General features: G+C 51.3%; 1 protein-coding gene across 1 annotated transcript; it reads right to left on the reverse strand.

Annotated features, from left to right (window-relative positions):
* Positions 1-472: 472 nt before the first annotated feature.
* Csrp1 (cysteine and glycine rich protein 1) lies at positions 473-21,236 on the reverse strand. Its single transcript, XM_050147725.1, has 6 exons — positions 21,080-21,236; positions 11,456-11,568; positions 6,917-7,085; positions 5,538-5,667; positions 2,155-2,248; positions 473-1,688 (listed from the first exon to the last, which is right to left on the reverse strand). Exons 2-6 carry the CDS (start codon positions 11,565-11,567, stop codon positions 1,612-1,614), a joined length of 582 nt encoding a protein of 193 aa, XP_050003682.1. The 5' UTR covers position 11,568; positions 21,080-21,236; the 3' UTR covers positions 473-1,611.
* Between the last annotated feature and the right edge of the window lie 3,302 nt (positions 21,237-24,538).

Below are 24,538 nucleotides of genomic sequence, written 5' to 3' on the forward strand. Positions count from 1 at the left end.
CTTCAGACAAGCCTACTTCCCAAGCCCGGTCTTCCTTGTTCCTGGATGTGGGGCCCTAACAGGGAAGCAGACCGCCAGCTGTGCACCTCCTCCCACCCCAACTCTTCCCGGAGGAAGTGAGATTTCTGGAGTTGACACAGAAAGTTCCTCTGGCCAAGTTTCTCTTTACAAGGGGCTTTCCAAGTTGAAGCGCTGAGCACATTGTTGGGTCCTAACTGAGCCTCTCAAAAGCCAAGTTCACAAAATTCCCATGGCCTGAGGTGGGGTGGAGGGCAATCAGGGCAAGGCAGTGGCGCTCGGTTGCTCGGTTCCCTTAGAACGGGTACTACAAAGTAAGCAGACCTTAGAAAGCTCTTTGAGTGAATCCTCTCTGATCCATTTCCACCAGGCCTTGCTGTAATTGTTCTCCTCTGATTCCTGACCTGGATCCAAGGTGTGGCAGGGCCCCACAGCCAAAAGATGGACACCAGAGTTCTGTTCTAAACTGCTTTATTGACCAGATGAGAAATCAGCTTCCGCACAGCCCATGCCTACAGCAAATGCCTGCAGACAGTGTTGTCCCTTCAGTCCCTTGGGAGCATCAAGGCCCAGCCCTTCCCCTTCCTCCCTGTGTACCTGACCTTGGGGCCTGGAAGCTAGTGAAGGTCCCTAAGAGAAGGGTGGGATGGAAGAGGCAGGGTCTGGGTCTGAGGTGAAGGGGAGTGAGGGCTGGAGGCAGAGGGAAAGGGTGTTACAAGAAGGCACGCTACCTCCGTCTCCCTCCACATTAGATGAACTGTTAGGAGCAGCGAGAACAAAGCACTACCCTGGGCTATGTTGGCACAGAGAGAAACTGTCCATTCCAGCCACCAGACCCAGGGTTAGGACCAAAGCTGACCATTCTCTTATATTCCACAATAAATGTGAATGCATGTTCAAAGTATTTCATTAGGCTCTCCCCTTCCCCATCAAACAGGGAACTTGATGCCTAAGGGAGTCAGGCAACCTCCAGATTGTGGGGTCCTCTGACCTGGGTGCTTCTCCATTCCCAAGTGGGATAATACCCATTCCACTTTCGAAGGCAAGAGCCCAAAGAAAGAGCTCCTTCCTGTGGTCCACAACCTTGTCTGCACATCTCTGCCTCCCAACGGGACTCCCCTAACTGAGAAGCCTCAGGTTTATTCTGAAGGGCACTAAGAAGTTCAGCTTCCTTCCTAGATGAGACTCTCTGGGAATACAATAAACTGTTGCCTTCCCCAGGCCAATCCTGGCCCTGCCTCCCCCTCCCGCCAGGTCTGGGCTCCAAGGACATGGGTTCTGGTGTCCTGGCCAGGAGAGGGTGGACATTTGGTCTGTGGGGGTGAAGCGTAGGAAGAGGAACCTGTTCTCTCTAAAGGGGTGACAGGTGTCTCCTAAAGGTGGTGGTATCAAATGCCAGGCAGAAGGAAGCCCTTAGTGGGGTAGGAGCTCAGGCAGACCCCTAAACCAAAAGAAGCCAGATACCCAAGTCCAACATTAGTGCTGTGTGCCAGGGCTGAGTGAGAGAGAGAATCTTGGAGGTGTCCAAGGCTTCTGGGCAGGGACTGACGACAAAAAGCACAGGAGTAGGCAGGGTACACAGGCAGCGGAGGCTCACTCTGAGTGGACCAAGGCACCAGCTCCTTGTCCAAAGCCAAAACCTTTGGGCCCAAAGTTTTTAGCATAGCATCCTGCAGAGAGAAAAGAAGAGAAGGGGTAAAGAAGGGGTTCCTGTCCCCATAGCAGCTCCTCCTGCCACTCCTTGTGCCTAGTCTCGAGAAGGACAGTCCACCAATGTCCACCTCCCCATCCCTATTGGACTCCTAGCCTCAACAGTGAGGACCCATTTCCCCATCATTGCGAAGATGGAATGAATCGTCTGCTGTAAAAAACACTGGACAGGTAGGTATTAGGATCCTAGGACTATGTCCTATGACCTTTGTCCTATGACCCTTGTCCCTGCCCTATGTTCCTTCTGACTCTGGCCAAGTCCCATTCTCCCTCTGGTCTGGTTTCACCATCTGTGTCATGAAGGGGATGCTCTGGCTCTTGGAACGGATGGCAAGGAGCTGGTTCGTTTAGTTAGTGACGTCACAGGCCCTTGGTCTCCTGCCTCCTCCAGCCTTCCCCTCTTCAGAGAGAGGTGGAAGTACCCACCTTTGCAGTAGATCTCCCCATCCTTGTCTGCCAGGGTGGTCGACTCAAGGCCTTTGCCACATTTGGCACAGCGGAAGCAGGACTTATGCCAGGACTAGGAAAGAAAGGAAACAGTTAACGTTATGGAAGTGACTTAGGCAGTCCACCATAGTCCAATAGCTTGCCATAGTGGGCAGATATTTTACAAGTCAGGCAGGAGTAGGGGAGTGGCTAGGAGAATGTGGTCCAGACACAGAGGAAACAGACCAGGGACCAAGCACACTCTAGTAGCAGGCCACCAAGAAGTGTTACAATGACTCGCTGCTTGGTAGTTCCAGCTGCACCAACCGTGGAAGGGGTCACAGCCCACTCGGGTAGCTGCAACCCCCGCAGGCTTCCAAGCAAGCCTTCTCCACACCATTTTGCCTGTAAAACTGGAAAGGCTCTGGCTTTGTCTTGGCACTGCCGCATGTGACTTGATTAGCTGCCCAGATGTCCTCCCCGGGAGACCTCTCTGTTTATCTTGCAGAGTAGAGGTGAGGATCTAATGTGGAAATGGCTGGGGCACAGCCGCAGAATGGGTGTTTCTCACTGGACCAGCGCAGCCTCTGAAGTTCTAGAACTCGGTGCCTCGGTTCGGCTCTCAGAGCATAGTGGGTTCTTATTCCCTTTGCTAGCCAGCTGCCAGAGTTGAATGACTTCCCCAGGGCCAGTGCTCACATGGGGCTAGGCACGGAGGAAGCCCTGAGTCAAATTTGTATAATTTTTTTTGTTTTTTTTTGTTTGTTTGTTTTTCGAGACAGGGTTTCTCTGTGGCTTTGGAGCCTGTCCTGGAACTAGCTCTGTAGACCAGGCTGGTCTCGAACTCACAGAGATCCGCCTGCCTCTGCCTCCCGAGTGCTGGGATTAAAGGCGTGTGCCACCACCGCCCGGCAAATTTGTATAATTTTTTGAGAGGAGAATGAGTCTCTGTCACAGAAAAGGGCCACAGAAGGCCCTTTGTGGTTCCAAGAGGTGACTTAAGGCACCATAGGGGCAAAGAACTTCCCAAGATAGGAAGGACTCAAGTTTGTGTGTGGTGTACACATACACACACACACACACACACACACACACACAGCAACACAGCATCAACAATACAACTCAACAACCAGCTCCCATCAGCAGCAGCTGAACAAGCTGAGGTGTTGTGTACACAGAGGAGACGGGTAGCATTCAGTTGGGACAGCAAACAATGCTATGAAGGACAGTGACTTCCTCAGCGTAACCACCAAGACCCAGGCTGGAGGGTAAAACAAGCGGATCTCCTGGTCACTGGACCTCACCCAAGAGACAGCAGCAGTGATCCTCGGGGAGCTGAGACGGGTGGACGAATGAGCTTAATTCTCCTCGGTGCTCTGTGCAAACCTCTGTACACAGGCTGTCACCCGGAGTTTACATCCTTTCAGCCACCCTCAATATAAGCTCAGTATCTCTTCTCATTCACACAACACTGAAAGGCCCTCTTTGCTCCTTAATGCTTCTTAAGGGGGTTTCTTCCTCCGTTTTCCTTTGAACTCAAAATGTTCTTATTCTACTCCTCATTACAATCTGTATTTTTTTTTAATATTTATTATTTTATGTATATGGTGCTCTACCTGCAGGTACACTTGCAGGCCAGAAGAGGGCATCAGATCCCATTATAGATGGCTGTGAACCACTATACAGTTGCTGGGAATAGAACTCATGACCTCTGGAAGAGCAGCCAGTGCTCTAAACTACTGAGCCATTTCTCCAGTAAGTCACTGCCCCTCCCCCAGCACAATCTTAACTTTACCCTATGCCATGGAAATAAGGACTCCTGGGTATTTCTTCAGTAATTTCCTATTCCCATGGACAAAGGGGGGGAAACTGACTTGTGATAGTAATGTCTCCTCTTTTTTCCTTCCTTTTGGGGATTCAGTCTGGGATTACAGGTATGTGTGGCCATGACTGACTCCTGCTTTCATGACATTTAACACACAGCTTTGCCCGTTAGAGTGTATAACCTCATGTAATCTTCGAACCATTTTGTTTGTCAGGGACCATCACTCCTTGGCCCACATTACACGTAACTATTGCTTAGGATGGCTGAACTGGTCCCAGTGCACAGGAGTAAATGGTAAAACCACGATACAAGCAGGTTACCTAGGACCCAGGCAGTTCATCGCCCTAGTGGCACTAACAACCCTTCCTGTCTTTGCAAGTGTGGAAATGTTTCCAAAGGGTTTAAGTGACCCATAGTAAAGTCAACAGTAGTAAGAGCCAGGGCTTCAGAATCAGGCAAACCTGGCTGAGCTCCTGGCTCGCTTTCTAGCTAGATGATATGGGCAGGTCATTCATTCCTCTGGCTCTCGTTTTCTTGGTCTGAGTGATGGAGATAATCTCAGCAGCAATGAAGGGGCTACCATTCCCACGTGTTAGTTCCTATTCCATCACTCCCGAACCCCATTCTTCAAAATCAAAGAGCAGTCAAAGTCATGGCCCAAACCAAAAAGAGCTGGCCATGGGCTCTGGGCATCATGGATCTATTGGTTTGCTGTGTGACCATGGTTAAATCGCTCATCCAGCCCAGGCCTCACAAAAGCCTTCTCTGGCCACACTGCTTGAGGGCCATGTGCTGTGATCTGCTGACTGTTAGTCTAAGACCACAAACCCCCAGGGCTCTCCTGCTCTTTCCCACCAAGACCTGCACATCAAGGAAATGATTGCTGGGCTGTCAAGGAAATGATTGCTGGGCTGTTCGGACAGTTGGTTGGCTAGGGTGATTCTCATTAGGCACTCCTGACTGTCAGAATACCATTGGGACGGTAGTCATGGCAATTATAAATGGTGTGGAAAAAAACTTCCTGTAGGTTAGTAGGCCCTACCAGGAGAATCTCTGTCCTCAGGGTTAAAGGGTGAGTTTCTGGCAGAAGACATCCCACGAAATCAAATGTATATTCCAAGATGATTTGTAAATATTTCTGGAACCAAAACTCCTAAAATCTGATTAAAGCTGTGGCTCTTCTTTGAAAAAGACATGCTCTTAGAAAACCCAGTCATGTAATCTTAGGGGGTAGGCCCTTCAATACCCATCTATATTCTTAGGCTCTAGCCCTCAACTCTAGAGTACCAGATCTCGGAACCCTGTGTATGCATCCTAGCAATGCCCTACAAACTGACCAGAGGCAATCTGCACCACTAAGGATGATACAGTTCAGTTCGTGGGTTAGGTGAGCTCCCCCTGGGGTCTGGAACAAGCAACCCACAGGGACAAGGATACTCAGTTTCTGGAAGGACGCAAAGTCCTGTGCTTGGGCTGCTGCCCTAAGCAGAGCTGGAGTCATCAATTGTAAAGCACACCTCCCTTTCGCCTTCCTTACGCCCGCCCGGGAGCATCTTACCTTGCCGGCACCAATCACTTTCTCCGCAGCATAGACCGCCTGGCTGCATCGGGGACAGCGCTCAGAGCCACCAATCTTCTGGGCGAACTTGGATGCATTGGGGTTGGTGGTGGGCCTATGTCCGGGGGCCCTACAAGCAGAAGTACGTGTAGTGAGATGAATGATACCGCAGGGGCAAAACCCTCATGCCTCTTGCCAGGGACAGGGCCACCAGAGCTAAAGCCACCATGGCCTCTGAAATCCCAAAGCTCAGCATAATATCAAAACAACACATTTTCCTCAACACCTACTTAAAGGCCCTAGAATCATTTAACACATCGTTTGCTAAGAATCCCCCCTCAGCCCCTCATTTCTGCAGCTGGTCTATTATTAGATTCTTTCCAGGAGAAGTCTTCTGACAGCCCCATTGGGGCAATGACCTTGGCTCAGATTTGGTAACTCTTCATCGTTCCATCCGCTTCCCCATTCCTAAGACAATTGCCAGGCTACCAGCCACTCAGCAGCTCAGAGGCAAGAGATGGCGGAGGGTGAGGGTTGGGAGACCCAGTGACACCCTGAGGCAAGTCCCAGGCAAGGAAACTACTTCCCCTTAGCAAGGGTGAAGGGTGGCGGGGCTCTGACACTCCTCTGTGCTTTCAATTATAAAATGAAGAAATTGAACTATATGACTCTTGGGGCCCCTTCCGGCTCTAGGATGAATGTCCCAAGCTGATCCTCAGCTGCCCCACAAAGAGAGCGGCTGTGTGACTTCCTTTCGTTTATTTTCATTTTATTATTTGTTCAGCTTTTCTGTTTGATTTTGGTGTGCATGTATGTGTGTATGTGTACTTGTATGTATGTTCATGAGTGTGTCCATGTAAGGTGAACTTGCATATGTGTGTTCATACATTTGAAGGCCAGAGGCCAACATTAGGTCTCCTCTTTCATCACTTATCTTTTGAGACAGGTCTCTCAATGATTTGGATATAACAGCTGACCAGCAAGTCCCAGGTATCCCCTTGTCTCCACTTCCTCAACACTGGGGCTATAAGTGCACACTGCCAGTACCCAACTTTTACATGGGTACTAGAGGTTAAACTCAGGTTCTCATGTTTATGTGCCAAGGGCTTTATCACTGAGCCATTTCTCCCCTGCCTGGCTTTTGGTTTGTTTGTTTGTTTCTGAGAGTCTTTATTTGTAGCTCAGGTTGACCTTGAACTCAAGATCTTCCAGGTTCAGCCTCCTCTCTAGAAGGACAGACATGGGCCACTACACACAGCTCTCTCTTTTAAATCAATGGCTTCCCAGACTTCTCACTGCTTAGCCAAAAGTGGTTGATTGGTGTCCATTTCAGGAGCAGGGTGAGAACTCAAGAAAAGGTAGAGAGATCCTGTACTCACTCCTCATGCTTGATGCCCAGAGACTCCCCCTTGTCCATACTCAGGGTTCCTGCGCCCTGCCCGAAGCCATAGCCTTTTGGCCCATACTTCTTGCCATAACAAGACTTGCAGTAGATCTCTTCTCCGTGCACGGCCACAGTGGTGCTGTCCAGATTCTTCTTGCAGACCACTGGGGAGGAGACAGGGGAATGGTGAGATGTAACTCTCAGGGGCCTCCCGGGAGCCTTATGCAGAAAAGGAGACCAGCGGGGTGAGAAAGGGGCTGGCTTCCAGGAATATGCGACTCTAGGTGGTCAGGGCCTGACTTCCAAGAATCTAGGGGTGCTTCTCTCAGACCTCTATACCCTAGTACCTATCCAAGTCTCACTGCACCCCAGGTTCAGAAGCCACAGCCTAGGCAGACTGTAGGCCGCAGTTTCACATGCTGCCTAATACAGAGATCGGGAGTCCCAATCAGAAGGGCATGGAGGAGAGCAGGGTTTTCCTGCCTCCGGCAGGGGCATGAAAAAGACACATCTGGGTGTGTCACGACAACAGGAGCAAGGTATGCAGGTGAAGCGATGCACCCCGAAGAGAAATGGAACAAGGATCAGACACCCAGCATGGTGGGTTGTGAGATGAGATCCAAGTCATGATGCCCAGAACTCGATCTGTAGTTTTCAGTCTTAGAAGGCACTGAGAAGAGGGGCTGCACCCAGTGGAAGAATGGCCTGGGTCACAGGATAGGAGAGGCAGGATGCAGTGCGCTAGAGAAACTTCAAGCCTCCTACAGGCTTCTGTTGCTCTCACGATGAGCTGTGCCAGATACCCAGCATTCAAGGGGAGAGTCTGGACTCAGATCCCAGCTCCCCATTCCATCTGGGTGGCTGGGACAAACTGTTTTGCCTTTCCAGGCTCAGCGTCCTCATTTATGAGTGTGGATAAACACGTCTGCCCTAAAAGGAAGTTAGGACAATCAAGGGAGATCTTAGCTATGACATACTAGCTCAGCACCCTGTGCACCAGGGTTCTTAATAAATGTCAGCCACTCTTTCTAGCCTTGCACACAGGACATACCAGGGGCAAGGGAGCACATGCTCCATCTTCCCACCTCGAATTGAGTCTGCCCAACTGGACTGCATCCTAAATACCTAAAACACCTCCTGTGAAGCCAGAAGTCTGCCAACACCACGGAAGTGACCATTCGTTACGACTTGCCATTCTCCTGCCTTTAAAGGTCCAACACTCCTCCAGTTCTCTCTGAGCCCCAGGTTGGGGACTCCAGTCTAAATAAGGACCCTCCTGTCCAGCACTTGAGATCCCTACCTCATTCCAGCACTCTCAGGCACCCAAATATGGAGCCTCCCACCTCCTCCCCTGGGGCTTGGCTCTGGGAAGAACACTAAGGCAGAGATCAACAGGCCAAGGCTCCAACATTCCCTTCTAGGGCGGGAAGTCAGGAACCAGCCTTGCAGGGAACTGCTTCCCTTAGACCTACTTTGAACTGGGAATTCCAAACTTGGGAGGGAAGGAAGAAAACAGAGATAAGAGCCCAGAAGAGAAGGCCTTTTGTGGCTACACTCCAGCAAAGGATGAGGAACTTGACTCTGGAGACCCCAGGACCTACAAGACCACACACCCTGTAGGTGGCTCCCTGGCACTCTGTCAAGACCGCCTGCTCCTTTCTTCTTTGGTTTTCTCAGCGGTACAGTCCTGCCCACTGTAACTCCATCATAGCCTCCAGCTCCACCCAGGGATAACAGTAGGGGACTCAGCTCACTTGTGGGGTCTCTCACAAAAGCTTGGTCCAGGGAAATTTTGAATATATCCTTCATTCAAGGAAGGCCTAAATAAATGTCTGCTAAATCAGGTTAAGCAAAACAGAAAACAAAACAAAAACCCTAGATCAGTCAGTGTATTCGTTCAGAAACTGTTTCCCCGATGCTACCTGGCTCCATGGGGCCGTGTGATGCTCTTTGGGAATATGGAAAAGAGGCACCCACCCACCACACCCAAAGATGGAGCACGGCTCTGCCTCTGGAAGGAAAACGAAAACATACAATAAACCCACTCAGGGTCACAGAGTCTTCCAGAAGCAAGGCCAAGTCAGATCCCAGCTCTGATTTCCAGTCCTGGCTTGCCACCAGGCTAGGGCTCCTCTAGAGAGGCAGAAAGTGAAAACTGACTCAGCCTGGGGGTCAGAGAGTGTCTGAGGCTTCTCCAAGTTTCCCTCGTGCCCAGACTCTGGGGAACAGCTTAGGGCCCACCAGCAGGCTTCTGTTCCAGTGTCCACCAGCGCAGAGCTAAGACAAACAGGACTTTCTTGTCCACAGAATGGCTGCTCAGCCCAGCTCACCCCAGAAGAGCTGGTTACCACTCATGGTTGGGCATACCACCTCAGGGGAGGCTCTCACCAGACTTGAACTCAAGCTGTGTCTATCACTCACTTGACGTCTAGTGGGAAGAGGCTTCTCTACTGCATTGAGGGGGCAGAGTGGAAAAGAGGGAAGGCTTACTGCAGGCCTCTACCTCAGGCCAAACCCAGGAAGATGTGGTCTCTCTTATCTTTCCTCTTGTGTCACCCCGGCTTCTTCATACCGATCCTAGACCTCCAGAAGCGTGTATACAGTGACAAACTGAGTTGATGCACAGCCAAGGACTGGAATTAATAGACCCCCTGAGGAGGAAAAGCCCTTTGATTCTATGGGTCACCATGAATACTATGAATTTCAGTCAACCATTTGACTGGAAGGGGAACTATGCTCCTCCCGTTCCTGACCAAATCTCTAGTGAGATCCTAACATAGGCCGTGCTGTTCAGGGGTACTAGGAGTAAGACGGTGGGGATAACACCCCAGCATGCCTAGACAGCACAGGGTTCCTAGTCAGCTGGAGCTGACACCTGGGAACTGCACAGACCCAAGACGCCAGTGACACACCACTCTAGGGTCTAGAGTGACAGCTGCAGAGTACGGCCTCCCTAGCCTCATTTCCTGCCATTGCTTCTAATCCCCGACACCCCCTCAGACACACCCTGGCCCAGGCCCTGCTCCTTCCTTCCTGGACCACCCCCTGAATTCCTGACCTCCATCCACGCCTGACCAGAAATTAGTCCTCCACATCAGGACTTGAGCCAGAGTTCTGGACACAGCTATAGCTGGTCCCTTTCAGTCAGTGATCAAGCAACACTGGAGAGCAGAGAGGGGCCTTGCAGACTCTGACGTCCAGACCCCCTTCCCAACTGGCACCAAGCTGTCTCTCAGTCCCTCTGGAAGGAAAAAAAAAACCCTTAAAAAGCCCTTACATGATGAGCTGCTGTGGACCAGCTGCGGCTGTCAACAGCCTCCTCGGCAGGCTGGAAGCCAGCAGAGCTCCACAAAAGCTTGTCATCTCCTCGTTTATCACGTGAGCCCAGGAACTGGCACTCCGGGACTGCTGGGCAGTGTGAGGACCCTGCCGCCCTGTGCTGGGTGGCCTCAGGCTGGCATCAGGTAAACTTGTAACACATGAGCCAACTGGATCCCACTCCAGATCAAGCCACGGGTTGGGGGGGGGGGAGCAAAGGGGTGCAGAACCTCTGACTGATCTCATGGAGCGGGAGGTAGTGGCCTTCATTTCCTGTAGCTCTCAGGAGGGCTGGGACGCCAACTCCCGTGAGCTCTCCTGATTACTCCACCTTCTTCCTATGGAGCTCTTATCAATGACCGTGTGGGAGTTTGTGTGTTTACTGAACACACACACTTCTTGAAGTGCTTTCTTTGTTTTGCCAACTCTTTCCTTTCGGTTCTCACAGTTAACCCTGTGCAGCATTGGACCTGTCTATCATCTCACAAACAACAGAAAGGAAATTGCAATCCCTGCCCTAATCAGATAACTAAGACACGGGTACTGTCTGCCACCCGGGGCCTGTCTCCCAGGAAACAGCTGCTAGGGTTGGTTCTCTCTTTACTGCACACTTCTGCTCTGACCACAAAGAGCAAATCATTTAGGAATCGAGGAGGGTTTCTCCAAGTCGCCACTTTGAGTACACATCACCGGACCCAGGTACAGGAGGAGCGGGAGTGGAAACCAGGGGACACACTCTGCTGAGAAAAGGCAAGGGAGAGGGTTAACGTCCTCCTCTCTTTGACCTTAGGGTTGTGGCCTCTCTTACCTAACAAGGGGTGACCTGAAGATTAGTGCGACTTTGGGGTGACACGGTCTTTCTCAGCAATGCTTAGGACAGTGGCAGGAACAAAGAGAGTGGAAAGTTTCCTTGAGTGAGCCCTTCCAGCCTGGCTCTCAGCCCTGCCCCACCCCACCCCCACACACCCCTGCCACCCCCACCAGCACTGGCCGGTTCACCCCTTGGAAAACAGCTTCTGGAAGGGAACAAAGAGGCCCTTAAGTGTTCCCCTCCCCAGCTGCGCTTCAGCCAAATGTCAAGCTGTTTACATCCCTAGGGACCAGTTCCCTGGGGTGTCGACAGGCCCAGCTTGCAGTGAGGGGGACAGGGGGACAGGGGGACGGGACAAGCCTCTCCAGGTCCCTGGTGGCAACAGCAGGCCTTGGTGGTACTCACTGCATAGGAAGCAGGATTTATGGAAGCTGTTGCCCTCACACTGGACCTCCTCGGCAAAGTACACCGTCTTCTGGCACACCCCACATCGCTTGCCACCTCCCCAGTTTGGCATTCTGGAAAAGAACACAAAAATAAGAATGAGGCATGGAGAGGAAGCAGACTCCCCGGGCAGGGAGGCTTCCTAGGGGATGGTCAGTCCTGGGGGCTTACTTCTGGTTTGTTCTTAAGACCAGCTCCAGTCACTACTGGCAAATGTATGTGTGTAGGAGGGTCCGCTCTTCCTACCTCATCCTATTTCCCGGGGAGCTGCTGTGTGTCGGCCCTATGCTTGGCACCCTATACAACAAGATCACAAGAGACGAGGTTCACAAAGAACATGCCGGAGCAGTGCAAGCCAGCTAGCCGGTGGCAGGTGTCACCAGGGCTCATTACAAAGAATGACACCCGAGGGGCAGATCAAGCGGGGTTTGTAAATCTTAAAGCAGTGCACAGTTCACGAGTAGGGAAAACTCATATTATCAAGGGAAGAGCATATGGGAAGGAAAGTACCCCAGATAGGCGAGAGAAGGGACATCACAATCCACTGTCCCAGAGTCATCAGTTCTAGCAGTGGAAGGGACAGGGTGAGGTCCCGGGGAGTGCAAAAGCACTGGGCAGTGCTCTTCCTCCTGACCCAGGAAGCCTCCTTTGGAATAGTTACCATTTGATCCACACACACAGGCATTATGCATTCTCTTGTATGTAACATAGATGATGGGCAAAGGGTTGAGTTGGGCATGGTGATCCATGCCTGAGATGCCAACATGTAAAAGGCTGAGACGAATTCGAGGCCAGCCTGAGCCACATAATGAAAAAACAAACAAACAAACAAAAAACAAAAAACCAAGCTAGATGTGGCAGAAGAGCCGTTAGCCCCAGCACTCTAGATAGAGATGGAGGCCGGAAGATCATAAATGCAAAGCCAGCTTCAGATAGAAGGTGGGTTTGAAGCTAGTCTGGGCTACACGAGACTGTGTCTCAACAAGAGAAAACTAAAATAAACAAAAGGGTTTAAAACACAAGAGACTGGCACACGGGGCACTGTCCCCTAGCGCTATGACGTCAGATTGGCAGCAACGCCTATGCCTGAAGAGCACTGGAATTAGGAAAGGCATTGGCCCAGCCTAGGACTCCGATGGTGATTCCAGACAGGCTGGGCCAACGTGGAGATGTTCAGGTGTTGGTTCTGAGCTGTGGTCCATATACCAGACTATTCAGTCCAGTTTTGATCCTGCCACTCACTCACTGTGTGGTCCTGGACAGGGGGCTTGGACTTCACAGACCTTGGTTTCTGCATCTTGAAAATGGGGCTGAAAATAAAAGTTCTTTCATAGACCATTTCTGGGGACTAGAGGAGCGCGGGTTGCCAAGGGCCCAGCACACAGTGAGTCCTCGCCCGGGACTGTGGAACGGCTGATAGAACTTGCCAGGACACAGGGGTACATGCGGCAGGGATAAGGAGGACATCGACGTCCTTCAGCTGACGATCTGCTTCCTTCCTGTCACCCGACAAATAAGCCATAGGAGGAGCAGACGACACCGGTAGCTCCTTTGACAGAGGGCTCTGGAAGGAATACAGGCTCTTCAAGGCTGCCATGGGGGGGACATACATGAGGATGAGGGAAGCTGAGAGCTTTGTGCATGGACACAGGGTGCTAGGGAAGGAAAAGGATGGGAGACGCAGGAGTTTGATGTTCAAGAGCCGGAGAAGACTAATGAAAATGTACCCCCAAATCTGTGTCATGGAGTCCCCACACCCTGCACAACTGACACACAGGCACACACATGGAGTCCCCACACCCTGCATAACTGACACACGGCACACATATGGTGTCCCCACAACCTGTGTAACTGACACACAGGCACACACGTGGTGTCCACACATCCTGTGTAACTGACACACAGGCACACACATGGTGTTCCCACACCCTGCAAAATTGACACACAGGCACACACGTGGTGTCCACACAACCTGTGTAACTGACACACAGGCACACACGTGGTGTCCAGTGAGCAGTTGAGGAATGAGTGAACTTAAGGCTTCAGATGAGTCCAGGTCCTCTGAAGCACCTGGGACCTAGAAGTGGGACCCGGTAAATGCGCACAGGCTGAGACACCCACCGAAGTAGGAATGGTGTTGGTGATGCCGACTCTCTGGTTAGGGAGACCAAACACCACCACATCAAAAGGAGCAAAGTTTTGTTGGGGCAGAAGAGAGAGATACATTTTTTACCCCCTCCTCCTGAAAGTTGGGGTTCCATCTAGTCCCAGTCTCCTATATTCTTCCCTATCTATTGTCCCTTCCTTACAGAGACTCCCACATATCTGTGGCCCTGCCTTTCTTCCTGGTCTAGCCTCAGCTAATTTCGAATGAGCCTCTGTAGGCCCACACAAGGGTGCCTCCATCTGCAAACGAACCATCTGAACTCACAGCCTCCTATCGACTGTTTTTCCTGACTTCTGCGTTTTGGTGGTGGTGACACCACCATGCTCCATGTTTGAAAATGAGCAAAGGTGGGGCTCCTCACTTTTCCCAAGTTGTGTTCCATCTGCTCCCCATGGCTAACTCACTAACCACAGTGCTGTATACCGTGCCCTTTAGGGTCCCCTGGCACCTCACCCGGCTCCTCCACCTGCCTGGCTGCCTTGCACCCATGACCACCCTGGAAGAATATGTCTGTTGCAGTCACTAGGTCCATGTTCAGCCATGACATGCGACCTGAGCCAAACCCAGTCAGCCAAAGTTATTGTTTAGTTATGCGTGAGACCAGAGAGAGGAAGAATTCCTGGGGGCTCTGGAAGAGAAAGTGATCCTGTCTTCTGAGAGAGCTTCTTGGGAGTAAGTACCCTTCACCACCACCCTAAGAGACAGGAGCAAGGGGCAAGTGAGTCCAAAGAACTAAGTCTCGAACACCGTCTTTAAACAACCAGTTTAAGCCAAATCTATAGCTCAGGGTGCTTCTGAGTGCTAGTTACACAAACAACCAACTCTCTCCATTGTTTAAGCCACTTGACAGTCACATCACTGGTATTCAGAGAGGTCCTGACATTTTCTACCCCATCCCCACCCAGCAGCTTCCAGCTTCCTTACAGAACAGCCCCTGACAACAGAAACCAATGATGCCCCTGACACCAGACATCAGAACACTGCCCATGGCCTTGCAGATCTCAGCTTGGCCGGAGCTGGTTCCTCTGGCCTCATAGACCGAAGCTGTGAGTTTCGCCCTTGTTCAATCCTCTGAGTCCCCAGTTCAACCTAACATGAAGAAAACCTCAGACCATGCCTTTGTGAAGAGCTGGAATGAAGGAGAGGCTGGGGGCAGAGGCTGGGAGTGCTGTCCCAGAGGACTGAGGAGAGGCTGAGGGGAATGGGGGAGGCTGGGTGCACTGTGTCCCCAGAGATGATCTGGGGAGACTATTTCCTGTTGCACACACCCACTTTCCTTCATCAGGGTCCTGGGCTGACCTCAGCTGCATGGGCTCACACATCCTGCAGGCAGATTCTCGACCTTCCCCGGGCACTCCCCATCCCAACATCTCATCACCCCTTCAACCCCTTTCTGTCCTGAGGACTCCAGGGCTTAACTGCACTTGCTGAACCAGGACTGGGCTACGAACCCATGCAAGGGCAGGGCAATACAGCAAGAAGAGCACATAAGTCACTGTCTAATTGTCAGTCATCTCCCCTCCTTCCTGGCTCTGGGACCACAAGTTCTATTCAGGCAGCTCTCCTCTGAGGAATAGACTAGGGGCCCAGTTTTCGGATAAGGAAAACCAGGTTCAGAGCAGTTGGGCAACCTGCTTCTATCACCACAGCTGTAGGAGGGGGATCTGGATTCTAACAGAGGCCCAAGCATTTCTGTCCTCTGGGACCCCAGTCATCAGGCTGTGAGGAGAACATGTTTAAGGGTGGCTGCATATTGGGGTAGACATGCAGTTCATCATGATAGGGTCTCCTTCCTGTGTAACCCCCTAAAGCCGTAGAGGACAGACATGCTCATGTCCCTAGGGACACCCCTAAGGGAGGCACAGTCTCTTAGCCACGTGGTGGGAAGCCGTTCCAGGCAGTGTTTTGTTCAGACATAAAGCCCTTCTCCCTCTGGGGAAGACCCACAGCTCCATACAGACGTCCCCTTGTTCTCCCTGGCTCTGAGTCAGGGGCTGTATCCAGCAGGGCTCCAGGGAATCAGGACCATGGGCGGGGAAAGGGGCGAAAGCCCGAAAGCCAAGGACCTGTCAGTGCACGAGGTTGGCTCAGGGTGTCCCTTGGCTGGGTCATTCCTTGACTGGGAACCTGGCTGGAACCCCAGGCTTCAAGAAGGAAAGGCGAAACAATGCCTAGTCAGGAAGCATGCTCTACACTCTCTGCCCAGATGGGGACCCTTCAGGGGACCCTGAGTGTGAAGAGTCCCAGCTGGAGTGATCTGTGGCCACCTCCTTCCAGTGGGAGGTGATGTAGGCCCCTCACCCACCTCCTCCTTTCTGCCCAGCCTCTTCTTCTCAACAGCCAAATTCCGCCTGTGTGGGGAAGCTAGATTGCCTTAAAAGGAAGGCTGTTTCTTAGTCTGCTGAGGGCTTAGAGGGATGTGAGGTTCATTCTCAATCGCCTTTCCAGTTCTGGGGGACCGAAGACCTGTGGGAAGCTGTCCCTAGCGCGTAGGAAACTGGAGCTGGAGTTAAATAGCGCAGGGTACCTCTTCCTGGCCTAGTGGGCAATTTTTGCTCTCAACTTCATTTGTTTAGCCCCAAAATGGAGCACTCCCCATATTATGATGATTGGATAAGAATGTGCAAAAGGAATAGCGTATTACAGAAGGCATGCCTCTGGTTGCCACCTACAGCTTAGGCCAGATGTGGAGCCAGATGACCGATTTCCCTTCCCTTCCCTCCCTCCCTCCCTCCCTCCCTCCCTCCCTCCCTCCCTCCCTCCCTTCCTTCCTTCCCTGCTGATCCACATCTGGAAGAAGCAAGACTTGAGAAGCAACAGGTCAAATAAAAATCAGGAACCCCTGAGCTGTCTGTAGGCCCAGCTAATGAGTCTGGGACCAGCTCTTTCCATAGAGTTTAGTTCCCCCAGTTCCATCGGAGGCCTGCGATTCCCAGCAGGGAAGGCAGGGACCTGTGTCTTACATCAGACTTTCTGGCATGTGGCTCTGGGCGAACCAATCATTGCTGCTGGGCAAAGTAGCACATGGGAAGCACTTGGGAAGTAGAGGCGGGAGGATTACTGCTGAGATCCAGACCAGCCTGGTCTTGCTACCATGTTCTAGGACATCTTAGGGCTTCACAAGACTATCTGAAAACAACTCACTACTGTCTTCTACAATCGCATTATCCACAGTGGGTTCATTCAGAGAGTCTCATTTCCTTTGGGATTGTAGTCTCTGTTCTGTTTGACCTACTTAACTATCTTGACAATCTCAACAGAGAATAAAATCTAAATTTTCTGTTGAGTGGCGGATCATTCCCCATCAGCTACTTACTTGAAATCTCAAGATCCTCAGAGCTAACTAGAGGCTGGAAGGCAATGACTGTCCTTTTTAGACACAGTTAACTCACGTCTACTGCTCTGACTCATTGTCCCATTCCCAGCTATACAGAGATTCAGTCTTGAAAGGCTGCAAGATGGTGACCCTTATAGCAGTAGAGGAAGGGGTGAGCATGGGGTACATCAACAGAGGTGAGAGATTCAGCTGGTCATATTTCAGGTCAGAAGTATCACCTGGGCTCTAAGCCTGCCAGCCACCTATGCCCAGATGAGGGCCTCCCTCATCAAACACTTGACAAGTCACCTCACGTCTTTCTCCAATGGAAAAACCCCATCTCTCTGACTCCTTAATCCCTTGTTCCCTCCAGCAAAAGAGTGATTGTGACAGGCTCAAGGCACATGTCCCCACCTTCTTAGTCGGGTAGAGACCTGTTAGGTGTTTATTTTTTCTGGGTCAAAATGAGCTGCTAGAAGTTCTTTGAGCTCTTTGGAACCTGCCAGGTGGACAAGAGTACTGTCATTCTTTCCAGCCCGCAGCTGTCTCTTCATGTCCCCAAGCTCAGAGAACAGCCAGGGACAGAACCAGAGGGAAGGCGGGGCAAGTTCAGAACCCACAGAGCCTGCATCTTAGAGGTGACACCTGGGCACCCAAGGAGCAGACCTACCCTGAAGACAAAGGTCCCTGGTAGAAAGGGGACACCCCAAAAATGAGCTCAGTCTCAGCTTTATGGGTCCCCCAAAAGTCATTTCATTAGACCTTTGCATAGAGTTCACCTCTGAGAAGTCGGTCAACCCTCACTGAGCTGCCATTACCCAGGTCCCCCAGGACGTGACTGTAACTGAGTGTTCAAGCTCCCCCCACTCTGTGTACCCCCACCCTGCTCTCTACCCTTGGAGTTGAGAAATCTGACTGCCATATGTGCAGATGGAAACAGGGACCCATGACGAGGTGCATACTCTACTGCTGAGCTCCATCCAGCCGCAGACTTCCTTAAGTATTTCATAATGAGTACAGGAAACCTTATAATTATGATATGATCAAATCGAATTTACTTTTGTCTGGAGTGATGTCGAGAGCAGAGACAGTTAGTGTGTTGAACAGAGAGGTCTGAATGCTTTTGATTAATTTTTAAAAGAGGAAAACACATGATCACGTAGGCCTTACAAACATATTGCTGGCAGCTGACCTCTCTCAGGAAGATCTAGCCCACGCCTCCCTGTCTGCAGAAAACCCAGACCCCCTGGGGTGGGAACCTCCTTGTCTGCTGGGCTGCATTCCAGCCGTGAGCCTTCTATTTCTTCCTCAGACTCAGCCAGCTTGACTTTGGGAAGCACTGGAAATACCAGAGTCTGGAGACACTGGCTGCCTCGTATTTACACGCTTTACCATACATGGGAATTACTCTACACTGACGTCAGGCAAATTCCTGGGGAGCTGCGTAGTCCAAGCCACGTCATTACCATATAAAATTCTGACGAGGGGAAACAGCAGGCAAGGCTCCTGTTGGGACTCAAGCTGCTACCTCTCATTCCTCAGGCAGCAGCTCTTGGTGGGGAGGGGGGCTCCCCACTCTGGCTGCCTCTTTTTTTTTTTCTTTCCTGAAAACATGACTCCAATACACAGATCGATAGTAGGTGGGATGAAAGTACACCTGGGAAGTGACTGGCGGGGCTCCCTGTGCCCTCAGCCACCCAGCAGAGTGAAAACCTAGAGGTCAGCCATTCTAACCACGTCCCAGTCCCCTTCCATGCCGCAGTCACTGAAGCCCTGTCTGCTTTTAAGTAGTTGTCACCGCAGAGCATCTTATACAACCAATGACCCCCATTTCCTTAGGTGACCTGGAATGAGGAACCGTGAGGGAGCAAAGAAAAGCAGCAGCTGCTGGAGCTGTGTTTGAGCAGCAGCTCCTTGGGAGACCAGCTGCAGTCTTGGGATAGTCTCTATCACTGCTGAACCTTCCCCTCTGCAGACATAGCCAGCATCAGCTCCTTCCCGATGAACAATATCCGAGACGGCCCAGGTGAGGGATCTAGCTCCGGCCAGCAGGCAAACAGCAGGCACAGGCACTTGCGTGCTGTACTCTTGAGGAAAGACAACCAGTTTGGTGCCTCCGAGCATTTGCCAATGTGCCTGCATGATGCCAAAGAGCTGAAAAGGGAAGGGGGACTCCGCCACTAGCATCTCTTGGTGCTTAATGCAAGCCTCCTTCAGGCTTCTAACAAGTCACCTTTGTCAAGTGAGCTCTGCTTGCAGAACTAAACCTCAGGAGCCCAACTAATTCGCAACTAAATTCCTTTCTCCACCAGGAGACCCGCAGGGAATAAAAACTTGTGACCACTCCTGTCAGGGAGAGCCAGTTGGTGATAGATCCACAACTACACATATTCCATTTCCATTCAGTCACTTATCGGTTGACAGTTGACTGATTATTTTGTTTTTTGAGATAGAGCTCCAATAAGTAGCCCAGGCTGGCCCCTAACTTGTGATCCCCCTGCCATCATCTCCCAAGTGCTAGGATTACAGACACCTTCAATCACCCAATGTTGACTTACCATCAGTCAAGTGCAAACACTGCCCTCCCAGCCTGTAACTCAGACCCAGTAAGAACTGACTGACTCTAGAACACCTGGGCCAAGATGGCTGACACTAGGACAGACCACGTTTTCTTAGCAGGGTAGTCACAGAGATGGAGACCCTCCCTAAGCCCTCAGCCTCGGGGACAGTACTCCCCTCCACCACCTCAGGCCAGCACCACACCCTCTGCAGGATAAACTTCCTTCCCTGTCTGTCTGTCCCGCCCCGGATATCCTTGACAAGGCAAAGGGTTTCTGTGTAGTGCCAGCTGGATCCTCCAAGGGAAGGTAAACGCGGGCTAGGCCAGCCTCTCCCCAACAAAGTAGCCTGGGCTCCTAAGTAGAGAGCCGGGGAGAGAAGCAGAAGCATGGAGGAAGCTTTAGCACCCAGTCCTGAAGAAATCCCCAACCTATCTCAACAGAGCTTCTGCAGGGTGTTACAGACAGTGTGCGTGTGTGTGTGTGTGTGTGTGTGTGTGTGTGTGTGTGATATTCTCCAAATACTGGCCCAGAAGGAAACCGAGCTGTCACTTGTCCAAGTTCATCTGTGTACTGTCAAATCCAAGTCAAAACTCGGTTAGTTTGCCTTTCGGATACCCTGTCACCGAGATTCTAGAGTGCTTCTCATGCTAAGTGTTCACCAAAGGCAAGTGGACACCCTGCACGTACTATGATGGTAACCGAGTGCAGTGCCCTCTCAGTGTGGGGAGGGGCTGTCCATTCATTCACCCAAGAAGCAGGAAGTGGGTGGGATGGCTCTGACTTCACGTAATTGCTCACAGTCTAGACCTCTGCTCTGATGGATCACAGCGGTACAGCACCAGAAACGTGCAGAATTTACCCAGGCCTGTGCCGCTTGGATGAAACACCTGCCTGCTAACAGCTTGTTGGGTGGCACTGCCAACTCACTTAAATGTTGCTCACTCTCTGGAGCCCTTTCTGGTCCCCAGCTTTCAAGAAACAGTCACTGTTGGCTCTTTGAGATCTCAGCACCCAGTCCTCACCCAGCACCAAAACTTGGGCAGGGAGGTGCAAGGTGTCTGCTTCCATCTGGTTCTTTCAGGAATGAGAAAATCTATACCTGTGCTCTATGGCCACCAAGCCAGATGCTGCTCCCTCCCACTCACGGGCACTTTCTCCCAGGAAAAGAGTGAGGGAAGGGGTGGCACGGATGTCCTCATCCCTCAGCCTTACAATGAGAGTTAGTGGCCCACAGAATCGCCGATTGTTCTGCGGGACCTGCAGGCGGTGGGGGCGGCGGGGGAGGTCTAGGGCACGCGAAAACCAGCTGCTCTGGAAGTCCCGGAATGGGGAAGAGATCCAGCGTTTTCAGGAAAGGGAAGCACTGCCGGGCTAACTACGTCCACATCTTACCACCTCCCTCCTGTGTCACTTTTTCTACAAACTTTTCTTGCAAGCGACAGGGCTGCGGCGGGACGCGAAAGACCTGTAGGTGCAGGGTGCATCCCAGGCACTCGGGTAACAGTGGGGACCCGAGGCAAGCGATGCGGGTGCGCACTCACCTGGCGGTTGCTGGGAGGCACACGCGTGACAGCACTCCGGGAAGCCGTGGCTGGCTACCGACCGCGCGCCCGTTTTGTTTCCCCCCTCTGGAAGGCGTTTCCCGCCCCACGCCAACCAGACGTAAGTTTTGCACACTGCACTACAACGGGGCTGATGTCACAGCGCAAAGCCCCGGGAAGCTGTCCCCTCCCCCACGAAAGCCTGAAGCCCGGGCGTGGCCGGAGCCCTAGCTGTGGCGGTCTCTGGGGAAAAGGTTTTACTTGGGGGCGGGGGGCCGGGGTTTACAGGTTCCTGACCTGCTTGTCACGTGGGAAAGCAGAGATGTAACCTGAGAGTTCAGACCAGGGATAAACTTGGGACCCCCTAAGGAAGAGAGCCAGGGTCCTTAAATTTTCCTGTCCTGATGGCACACCAGAGTAAGACAAGCAGTGTGGTCCTACTTCATCCAGTGACTGACTTCCCCCAGACAGCTGATTTCAGGTTCATCTATAAAAGGAGAATGTGCCACCCGGGTGTGGTGGTGGTCGGGGGGGCGGGGTGGAGGGGGGGGATGAGATCCTGTAAGACCTGAGGTCTTTTGCTTCGCTGCCCTCCTCCAGCTCCGGGGTCTTGTCCCCTCACTCTGCTAAGTACAAGAGATCATTCTACCAGCCCCAAAAGCATCAGCTCTTAAGAGTACCTTTTCCTGGGCTCCTAACCTACAGTAATACGACAGACACAGGTTCAGGCCACCAGAAGCTGCCTCTGAGGTTGTACCCGGCCCAACTGCTCCAACTCACAGTGCGCCTGCCCGGAAACCCAAGGCTGGCGGCGGGCTGCTGCTTCTGGGCCCGGTGTGTGGCAGGAAGCAGAGCAAGTTTAAACTTTAAAAGGAAGGTCCGTTTTTCCCTAGCGGTGCAGACAGCGCCAAGCAAGAAGCATGATGTTTTCCTTGGGACTAACTACATGAAGAATCTGAAACAAAAACTATGTTCTCAGTAACAGAGAAGAAAGTGGGGACTGCGGTGGGGGATTAGCGCCTCAAGGGAAATTCTGCTCTCTTCTAGAGGATATTATTATCATTATTTGTTGTTGTTCTGTAAATTTGTTTTGTTTTGTTTGAGGCTGAGTCTCACTGTGTCACTGGCCTGGAATTCACTGTATAGACCAGGATAGCCTTGAATTCACAGAGATTCCCCTCCCTTGCTTCTCAAGTGCTAGGATTAGAGGACTAGTTTTTATTGTTATTATCATTGTTATTTTATAATTTGTTCACTGCATTTCTAAGACCAAAGGGACTTGGACTGGCATTGAAGGTCGAATTACTTTATTCTCACCAAGTGCCGGCTGCGTTGGGAAATAAGCCACACTCAGGTTTCAGAAGGACCTTCCATGCTGTGTAGGTATGCCCGTTTGGACCTTTCTGCTTCCCGTCATCTCCAGTAGCCTCAGAGGAAGGGCCTATTGTGTTCACTGGGGGCAGTCACTTTTGCTAAGCAGCCCCTCCGACCTAACAAATACCCATCTCATGTCATCTGTAGGTATGGCTTGGCATATCTTCCATTCTATATGTTGAGGGCCAGGCCCTCATGGGCTTCCTTTAAAGCCCTGGGGCTTGACACTGTGCTGTTAGACTTCAGCTCTCCAGGAAGACAACACAAGCTCAAGACCCGCCTGAGCTGCAGAGTTATTGAGAGGCCAGCCTGAGTAACTTCATGTGGCCTTGCCTCAAAACAAAACACAGGGCCAGTGAGATGGCTCAGCGGGCAAAGAGGCTTGCTGCCTGAGTCTGATGCCCAAAACCCACAGTAGAAGGAAAGAACCAACTCCCAAAAGTTGTCCCCTAGCCTCTACTTACTACCTACTCCCCAGCCCCAAACACCACGCACACACACACATGCACTCACGCACATGCACGCACGCATGCACACATAATAATAGTAATAATAATAAAAATCAAAGTAAAAGGAGGGCTACGGAGGTAACTCAGTGGTAGAGCACATGTGTGGTATGTGCACGGCCCTGCGTTCATTCCCCAGTGTCATAAATAAACAGACAAGTCAAGGACAGGAGCTGGGAATAACATTAAGCGTCTCATGATTCAGAACATGAACATTTATCTGGGGTTTTCTCCCATAAGAGACATCTACCCATTTTGCCAGACCCATCCTGTGAGAGAGAGACCCACAGTCTTGAGTAATCTTTGTCATCATCTTAACACAACCAAAAGTCACCTGGGGTGAGAACCTCACCTGAAGAATCACCTCAACCAACTCGGCCTGTGAGCATGTCAGTGAGAGTTTTCTTGCTTGCTAACTGTAGATCGGTTAGGAAGGCCTGGCCAACTGAGGGCAGTCAGGCTGCACTGAAAAAGATAGCTGAGCCAGATGTAATGACGCACGCCTTTTATCCCTGCACTCAGGAAGCAGAGGCAGGCAGATCTCTGAGTTCGAAGCCAGCGTGATCTTTAGAGCGAGTTCCAAGACAACCAGGCTACATAGAGAAACCCCATTTCGAAAAACCAAAATAAATAAATAAATAAATACAGCCGTCTGAGCATGAGCCCGGCATGGAGCCAGTAAGCACCATTTTTCCATGGTGTTTGCTCAAATTCCTACCCTGACTTCCCTCCGTGATAGAATGTCCCCTGAAGTATAAGCTAAATGAATGTTTTCCTCCTCAAGTTGCTTTTGATCATGGTGTTTATCATAGCAACAGCAACAACAATAAAACCCCAAACTAAGATGCTCTCCCAAGCTGGAATGTCTGTGTTTCCTGCAGAAAATATTGCCATCCCAATCTGATATAGTCAAGACTGGGGGAGAAATCTAGGGACCTCTTGTTCTTTCTATTCTGAAAGGTATATTAAACTGAAGAACTACAGTCAGTGTTAGAGGCTGTGGGCTCGCTGCCTGGAAATGTCGCTCCTGAGGTTGAGGTTCCCCTGAAGCATCGCGACTCAGTATCTGGGAGAGAGGAACTTTGGACTTTTGCCCAAGACTACAAAAGAGCAAAGACTTGCTTGCATTTCCTTCTTTGGTCTGGGTTTGTCCTCTGCGGCTCTGTTGGTAGACCTTCCCGTGGGGGCGTACCAATCTGTTCTGTGGAATGTTCCTAGGACGAGCCAAGGAAAGGAAAACAGAAACCGCCATCGTCTTTCTCTCAGTATCTTAACGCACTGTGTCAAGAGACTGATATTCAGTGTGTCATCCAAACTCACACAGGTATGGGTACCCTGCTCATCCATGCAGTATACACAACTTAGGGATGTAGGCAGAGTTGGATGGAGGTAGGGGAAGTCAAACAGGTCCTTCCTTCTCTCCCATTTTCTTCAGGACCTCACATGTTTGCTTATATTGACCTCCTTGCATACTGCTGACCGTGCGGGCTTGGTCTTTGGGAGCCCATTAGCAGAAAAAGAACGCCTTGAAAGAGTAGAGTTAAAGATAATGTTGGCTTACAAGCCCTTCAAAAGAAAA

Source organism: Alexandromys fortis, unplaced genomic scaffold (genome assembly GCF_014885135.2).
Source record: "Alexandromys fortis isolate MF-2015 unplaced genomic scaffold, M_Fortis_MF-2015_v1.1 scaffold_58, whole genome shotgun sequence".
Classification (NCBI taxonomy): Eukaryota; Metazoa; Chordata; class Mammalia; order Rodentia; family Cricetidae; genus Alexandromys; species Alexandromys fortis.

Excerpts from the sequence above, each read along its gene's own strand:
- Csrp1 (XM_050147725.1), bottom strand. The coding sequence starts at position 11,567 with ATGCCAAACTGGGGAGGTGGCAAGCGATGTGGGGTGTGCCAGAAGACG. Across the intron at positions 5,668-6,916 it reads CTGGGCATCAAGCATGAGGA|GGCCCCCGGACATAGGCCCA; the intron begins GTGAGTACAGGA and ends TTCTGCTTGTAG. Across the intron at positions 1,689-2,154 it reads TGGGGAGATCTACTGCAAAG|GATGCTATGCTAAAAACTTT; the intron begins GTGGGTACTTCC and ends TTCTCTCTGCAG.